The sequence below is a fragment of the Mesitornis unicolor genome, unplaced genomic scaffold, assembly GCF_000695765.1.
Source record: "Mesitornis unicolor isolate BGI_N332 unplaced genomic scaffold, ASM69576v1 scaffold23035, whole genome shotgun sequence".
NCBI lineage: Eukaryota > Metazoa > Chordata > Aves > Mesitornithiformes > Mesitornithidae > Mesitornis > Mesitornis unicolor.
Genome location: NW_010185148.1, coordinates 52020 through 59718, shown reverse-complemented (window position 1 = coordinate 59718; position 7699 = coordinate 52020). Strand labels below are relative to the sequence as shown.

The 7699-nt window shown below is 42.1% G+C and overlaps 1 protein-coding gene across 1 annotated transcript in view; it reads left to right on the top strand.

Annotated features, from left to right (window-relative positions):
• The window catches only part of SH3PXD2A (SH3 and PX domains 2A), a 44590-nt gene extending 38723 nt beyond the window's left edge, over window positions 1–5867 (top strand). Inside the window, exons 7-10 of the mRNA XM_010184746.1 lie at window positions 1–207; window positions 1063–1112; window positions 3242–3361; window positions 3489–5867. The exon at window positions 1–207 is cut by the window's left edge and continues 164 nt beyond it. Of these exons, the coding sequence (XP_010183048.1) occupies window positions 1–207; window positions 1063–1112; window positions 3242–3361; window positions 3489–5384 (2273 nt within the window). The 3' untranslated portion in view covers window positions 5385–5867. The remainder of the gene's footprint in view (window positions 208–1062; window positions 1113–3241; window positions 3362–3488) is intronic.
• The last annotated feature ends 1832 nt before the right edge of the window (window positions 5868–7699 follow it).

Here is a 7699-nt window from a genome sequence, read left to right as displayed (position 1 = left end):
TGCTGAACAAGAAATCATCCACTGACAAGGAAACTCAAGCAGAAAATGAGATGGCAGAAACGCATATTACCAAGAAGGAAATCAGTTTGCCCATCCTGTGCAATGACTCTAATGGCAATGCCATGATGACCCCAGACAAGCAGGCTTCCAAACTGGCCCAGGGATCTCCAGCCATAGCAAGGATAGCACCACAAAGAGCTCAAATAAGTAAGGCAGTAAAGTCGTCTGGGTTTACACTATCTTGCAATGAATTGTTATTTTCTACCTTTCAGTGCTGGCATTGCCTGTCAGCTAAGGTCCCATGTGTCCTGGCCTTATAGCTGGGTACGCATGAGCAGATCTCTCCATTGTCTGTAGATCTGCAGGGACTCCAGGACATGGTCCTTCATTAGTAGTGGTAAAATTTAACTTCACTTTCTACAAGGGCTGGCTGTTTCTTCTTTGTCTTAGCCAATACATATTTACTTTTACTCTTTTTCCCAGAGAAAGTAACTTCTTTTTGAACACTCTAAAATGTGCTCCCCACCCCCAGTAATGCAGATGATGTGATGGTATGTTAAAGGAAACCACCTATGTCTTCTCTTGCATTTGTTCTGCTGTTTTCATGGGGGCAAGTTGCTCTGATGTTTTTACTCCTCCATCTGCAAAATGCAGATGCTAACTCTAGTCTGTGCAAGCAATGGCAAGATACTATGATAGAGGACAGTGTGAGTGTTATTAATTTAGTGGATTATTTTTACTGCTGGGGGGGAAACTAGGTATTAGGCCAGTTCTTTGCTGGCCGGTCTCCAGTGGAGCTGGTCAGTTCCAGCAGAAAATACAATCCACTATTTTCTGGCAGTGATTTCCTCTTAAATTTGCTGGCTTAGCTGAGATGAATAGCTAAGCTACCTTGGTATTTCTAATATACCCTCATAGTTTCCTATCTTGTTTCATAGAGATGCCTTAAATATTGCAAATACTGACTTCTAATATTCTCTAACAGCAAAGAGCTGCTAAAAAATTGTGTTTAGCAGTACTTCCAAAGTTAAATAAACTCTTCCTTTTCGCTTTCCTGCTCAGGTTCTCCAAATCTAAGAACAAGGCCACCTCCACGAAGGGAATCCAGTCTGGTTTGTATTGGTTTATGATATGTTACCAGTAGGGTAGGTGTGTGGGTGCTTCATGAGAGTTTGTACAGATATATGAGGTGTGGGGGACATTTGAGAGATCCTTTATTTGCATGCCAGTTCATTTTGCTGTTTAAGTATTGAGCAGACCTCTGGATGTCCTGATATTAATTGTGGATTTCTGTTTTTCAACATGTTGCCCCAACTAAGCAAGTATTGAACTGAAGGGAGAATATCCTAAAGCTAACGTGTCCTGTGCCTTAAACCCCTTTTGGGTAACTCGGAAGGTTTAAAGTTGCTCTGGGTATCTTTAGCCCAGAGGGGATTTTTTGACCTTCTTTCTTTTAACAACTGGAAATGTCTCCCCTCCTTTAATTGCTACCATCTTTGAGGTGGCTAAGCTTCACTCTTGTGTATGCTTAAAGTGACTTGGGATCATATGGATCATATAGATGTGTGCTACAGGAATGAGACCTCCCATTGTTGTTTATCCTCAAAGCTAGAATTCTGGAAGCTTGGACAAATGTGACATTAGGACTGTCATCTTCAGATAGGAACTACTCAGTAGTCTATTTGCACAAAAGTCATGCTAATAACTTGTTTATAACTATGCAATATGTAGTATTTAATTTGTGCTGTACACTTTATGAGCAGTATGTGACTTTTTCTGTGTCACCTGAGGTGCTTCTTAAACGATATGAATAACCTATTAACATTTTCTTCCTATTTCTGTTTGCATTATTTTCAATTAGACTTTGTTTTGGCAAGACTACTACACTTAATCCCATGCTAAAAATAACAGTGATAATGTATGTGAAATATGAACATGTCTGCTGTTTCCAATTATCTTCATTTAATCCAAACCATCCTATTATTTGAAGGCATTTTATTATGCTGCACTTCTGCTGTATTTCAGCATTTATAGTGCAGAAACATCCAATTACAACATTGTTAGACACGGTTCCTAAGGTGCATTCTCTATGAAATGCCACATGCTGGGTGTGATGAAACACGAATTGTTAGTTACCATGAGGATATCTTGGAAATGGAGGAGCCTGTGAATAAAGTACAGTATGTAATTTGCCTTTCTGCCATTAATGGTCTGGGATCACTTTGTGGTTTTGCTGTCCTGTGTCTATTTGTGACAGGTCTGACCTGTGTTCAAGAGATCCTGACATACTGCAGTTCTTGTGGTAGAACCATAAGCAGTGAAGTGCAGAAGCTGTGAAGCTTCGTCATCATCTTGTTGTTGTGTAGATGGGCAATGTGCTAATCTGAAAAGCTTTCAGTGCTGTAATTCTTGAAAGGACTCTTGTCCCATTTATCACCTTAAAAATAGTTGTACCAAACTCTAAATTGTGTCAGCTTAATGTAAAGGCACTTAGCTTTTAGAGGAGTTTGGTATGCTGCCAGCATGGCTGTAAATAGCAGTGTCCTGCTTCTTGTGAAGCCTCTATGCAATTTAAATGTAGGTTGAGTAGAGGTTCTGGGTCTCTGTTATGGAGAGAAACTGGAATCTTTTGATCCTATAGTAAAGTTCTTTCTCCTATCACTTTAGCTGAGCAAAGCTCTTCATAGGGGTTTATGATATTATCCTCGTTTCTTGCTGCAACAGATGCCCAGCAGCTTATATCACTGACTATTTCAGATAGTTTAAAAATCAAGCATCAGATTAAGAGCATTAATTCATTAGGATTACCTTTTAAAGTAGTATATTTGATTGGCAGAATCTATTATAGGCCTTTTGCAATGCAATTTTCTGCAGCTGTGACAAGCCATCCAGAACTGAGTCTTTCTGGGTTCTCAGAGTAAATGGGCTGTTGTTACTGTGACTGGAATGGCAGGTCGCACTTTATGGCCCATCAGTAAAATGTTTTACTGTTCAGGTAAAGATTATCACAGTTTTAATAGCTGGTGAAGGCGGCATGAACAGTGCATATTTTGAAAGGCTTCTCTCCTGTGGCCCATCTCAATATATCAGCTTCCACTCTGGAGAACTGGGAAGTTATCATTAGGAAGTAGCACAGGAAGAAGGAAGAGTTTTAGTGAATGAAAGCAAATATTTTTTTTATACTGCTGTTCAGCCTGCTGTTGCTTTGGTTTGCATGAACAAAACTTCCTATTTGCTGTAGGGTTTTCAGTTGCCCAAACCACCAGAGCCACCCTCCGTGGAAGTGGAATACTACACCATTGCAGAGTTCCAGTCGTGTATCTCTGATGGCATAAGCTTTCGTGGAGGACAAAAAGCAGAGGTGAGCCTTAACAGTGCGGCTGGAAAAATTGTAATATTAGACTATTGCAGAAGTCTGGATTGGAAGGGGAGGAGTGGAAAGCAGTTGGTTGAGATTTTTAAGTAACATGTTCCTTGTCATCTCCTAGGTTATAGAAAAGAATTCTGGTGGCTGGTGGTACGTGCAGATTGGAGAGAAGGAAGGATGGGCTCCAGCATCTTACATTGACAAGAGGAAGAAGCCGAATTTAAACAGAAGAACCAGTACTTTAACACGCCCAAAAGTTCCTCCCCCAGCACCTCCCAGTAAACCAAAAGACCCTGAAGAAGGAACAACTCCTGCAACAGTTTCTTCAGGAGATACCCAGGACTCTCCCCACAGGCTGAAATACGAAGAACCTGAGTATGATGTGCCTGCCTTTGGCTTCGACACAGAGTGTGAAGTGAGTGAAAGTAATCGTGAAGAGGGCACTCCTGAAAAACGTCTGTTTCAGCCCCTCAAGCCCTCTCCAGTGTCATCGCTTCAGAAAGCAAAGTTCAAAGTAGGAGAGTCTTCAGAAGATATTGCTCACGAGGAAGAGACCATCTATGAGAATGAGGGATTCAGGCGTTACGTGGAAGATGCTTTGTCCAATAAGGAATCTAGTGGAGACTCTGATTCTCAGAAAAGCTCCTCTCTCTCCTTGATCCGAAGGAATTCTCCGTGCTCCAGCTCTCCTAAATCATCACTTGTGAAGCTCAAGATGGACAAAAACATTCAGCCTGATCTTGGAAAATGTCACTATTCCAGGAGCGAGGAGACAAAACCAAGGTCAGCTTCAGATGTTGGCTTACGTAGCATGTCAAGAACACTCATTAAGAAAGAGCCTGGGCAGAGTCCTTCGATCAGAGCGAAGCCAATTGTTAGGCCCAAACCCTTCCTGAACAAGACAGACTCTCAGAGCCAAGAAAAGATGGATATCAGCACTTTAAGGCGTCAGCTGAGGCCAACTGGGCAACTCAGAGGTGGACTTAAAGGTTCAAGAAGTGAAGAGTCCGAGAGCCCTCCATACACAGCCTCTGAGAACCAAGATGATTCTGTTAGGAGGAGCTCAGCTGATCTCATTACAGCTCCTTCCCATGGTATTTTCTGCTCTAGCCATCAAACCAAAACTGAGCAAGAAAATGATTCTAGACGTTTCTATGTGACCACTGACTCATACCAAAAGGTACAGGATTCTGAAATTTGCTTCCCAGCAGGAGTAGAAGTGGAAGTGCTAGAAAAGCAAGCCAGTGGATGGTGGTACCTGAAATATGGAGATACGGAAGGCTGGGCTCCTTCCCATTATTTGGCTCTCCCTGATAACCAGCGAGAAACCACATCAGCAGAGACTGATGCCTCATTTGCCAGGAACAGGAAAAATGAAAACAAGTCAAACAGTTTAGAGAAGATAGAAAAGAGGGTTCAGGCTTTGAACACCATCAACCAGAGCAAACGTGCAACACCACCCATCCCAAGTAAACCTCCTGGTGGTTTTTCAAAACCATCAGGGCCAGTCAAAATGAGGAATGGTGTGAGGCAACTTGCAGTCCGGCCACAGTCAGTGTTTGTGTCTCCACCACCAAAGGATAACAACCTGTCGTGCTCCTTGCGCAGAAATGAGTCCTTAACAGCTACAGATCATCTTAGGACCGTCCGTCGGAATTCCTCTTTCAGCAATGCATGGTCACAGCCTGGTGATGCAAAGGGAAAGCAGCCTGAGCGGTCAGGTACAGAGGGCTCAGAGACCACCTCCAACCTCCCTACCCAGAGGAATGGGATTCCTGTGTCCACAGTCAGGCCAAAGCCCATTGAGAAATCCCAGTTCATCCACAACAATCTCAAGGACATCTATGTTTCCATCGCAGACTATGAAGGGGATGAGGAGACTGCCGGGTTTCAGGAAGGTGTCTGCATGGAGGTCCTCGAAAGGAACCCAAATGGCTGGTGGTACTGCCAGATCATGAATGGTGTGAAGCCATTCAAAGGCTGGGTGCCCTCAAATTACTTGGAGAAAAAGAACTAATATTGCAATATCTTTAACCTCCCTAATTTATACTGTTCCTGCTGTGTACATGTGGAAAAAACAATTGCTACACAAAAAGACATTTCCCTGTGCTCTGGTTTGTACAAAGGGACGAAGGAGTCTATGCTGAGGACAAATCTGCCATGTTCTGGAGAGGTTTGTGGGGTTAACGTGTCGTAAGCAACTACAAGGAAGATGCAGCATAGTCAAATGCCTTTTTGTGAAGTTGTTAATAATCTTGTGTGTGTAACAGGGTATGACATCCCATCTTTCCCGTTATTGATAGGAAACCAAATGTGTGCCTTTTGTGAGAGAGAAATATACATGTGTCTACTTGGAGAGTTTTGTGCCAAACTGTTTTACAATCTTGGCTCCCTTTCTCCTCATCCTTGTCTGTATGTGGAAGACCCAAGAGTTTTGGATGCATTTCCACAACTTGCAGTGAGAAGCAAGTGGAAGTTTCTGAAATACAGAGGGACTCTAATCCTTCAGAGATGTTTGGTTTTTTTACTGTTCTTTACAGTTGATTGGTCCAGAGTTGGAGCCTTTTCATTGCAGAGAGATTTGGTCTCTAACTTCAGCTGTGTTTTGTTGTTACTGCTAACTCACCGGAAAAGGCAATCAGGTGGCATTGGTTGGGGGCTTTTTGTTTCCTTTTGTTCTGTCTTGTTCTTTGAGTTGGGATTTCAGGTGTTCTAGGGCAGCAATGCCTACTGGTGCTTGTACAAACCTACAAACCCCATGCTTAAGCACGTCAGTTGCTTTGTAGGCTCCATATTTAATTCTGTGCCTGACTCCTGCCAGGTGATCCTGGTTGGTTCTCTTCCCAGAGTTGGGTTTCTCAAAATGTGTCATAATATCAAAATGTACAAAAGTCCCTGAAGACAAAGCTGTCAAATGTGTTACATCTGTTTTTTTCTGATCTGGTTCGAATCCAAGCATGCCAACTGCTGGCAGGGCCCACAAAGGTATTAGAAATAGCTGCAACCTTCTGCAACATCAGTGTTTACAATGAGGGGAAAAAGAAAAGCCATCAGACTCGGTCTGCACATCCTTAATCTGTATATTTTTTGGGAATTGTTCTTCTGTGTTTTGTTTTTGTCTTTTCTGTGCATTCTGGGTTTATTTTTTTTTTGTCTTGTTTTACCAGAAGAGACTTAAAGTTGAAGTAGGAGCCAAATAAGTGTTTCTGTTCCCACTTGAATCCAAAAAGCACATTTGTACTGGAAAGTGTGCCTGGGCTTCTCAGGCTCAGAGATTTAATATCAAAGCAATTAGATCTACAGTGCATTTAACCAGGAAGCTGCCTCTTCTTGTTCCATTTCTGTTTGCCTTTCTTAACTCATACTTTGAAACATGGCATGTGGTGGGAGTAGTGTGATGGGAAATGGAAGAAGCATCCATTGGAAAAGGCTGGGAATATTCAGTTATTCATGAGGTAGCCAAATCTTGTACTGTAAACATCATTGGCTAAATCCCTACTGTACTTGAGGAAGTCGTGGTGGTGGCTTTTTTTCCTAAATGGCCTTGTTAATCATCAAGATCGCTATCTAATTCCTTTAACTAATAGGCAGCACTGTAAATCTGTTTTAAGGGGGAGAGGGCAGACCATTTCACTACTGGTTTACACAAAATTATACATGCCATTTTTTTCAACAGAGTTTCATGCTGATTTGGCTTGGAAGGTAGAGGTTGCAAAGACTAAAATAGATGGGATCAAGGGGCTGAGTAAAGTAGCACAATATTGTGTGTTACGGGGAACGTTTCTCTGCCAAAAAGAAATTACACGATTTATATGTTGTTCTTGTCCTTTTTTTTTTTAAATGGTTTGGGGTTTTTATTAATTTCCATGGTAGCATTGAGAGAGTTGCCTACAGCTAACCTGACTTTTGGTAGCTGAAACAACATCCAGGTGCCACAACTGGCTGTGAACAGTGCGGTGGTTCAAGCAGCTCTCTGCATCCACATGAGGAGAGAGGCTGTTTAGTTGGGATCCCTTTAAATTGTGGTGGCAGGAGAGGGAGGTGTATCTGCACAACAGCTCATATCACAGTGTGCAGGGTCCTCTTCAGCGTCTTACCATATAATAGATATGTATATATCCAGTTAGCGACATCTTACTGGATGTGTATCTGAGGCATTGTGGCCCTGTCTCTCATACTTCTCCACATTTTTAGTTGTACTAATATGGTAGCAGCCATTAAAGACTGCTGGAGCTGTTGTGAGATTATAATAGAAGTATTATATTCTTCTGCTGGACAGTATTAAATAGAGCAATACATAGAGTTATCTGCTAGATTGCAGTACTAATAGTA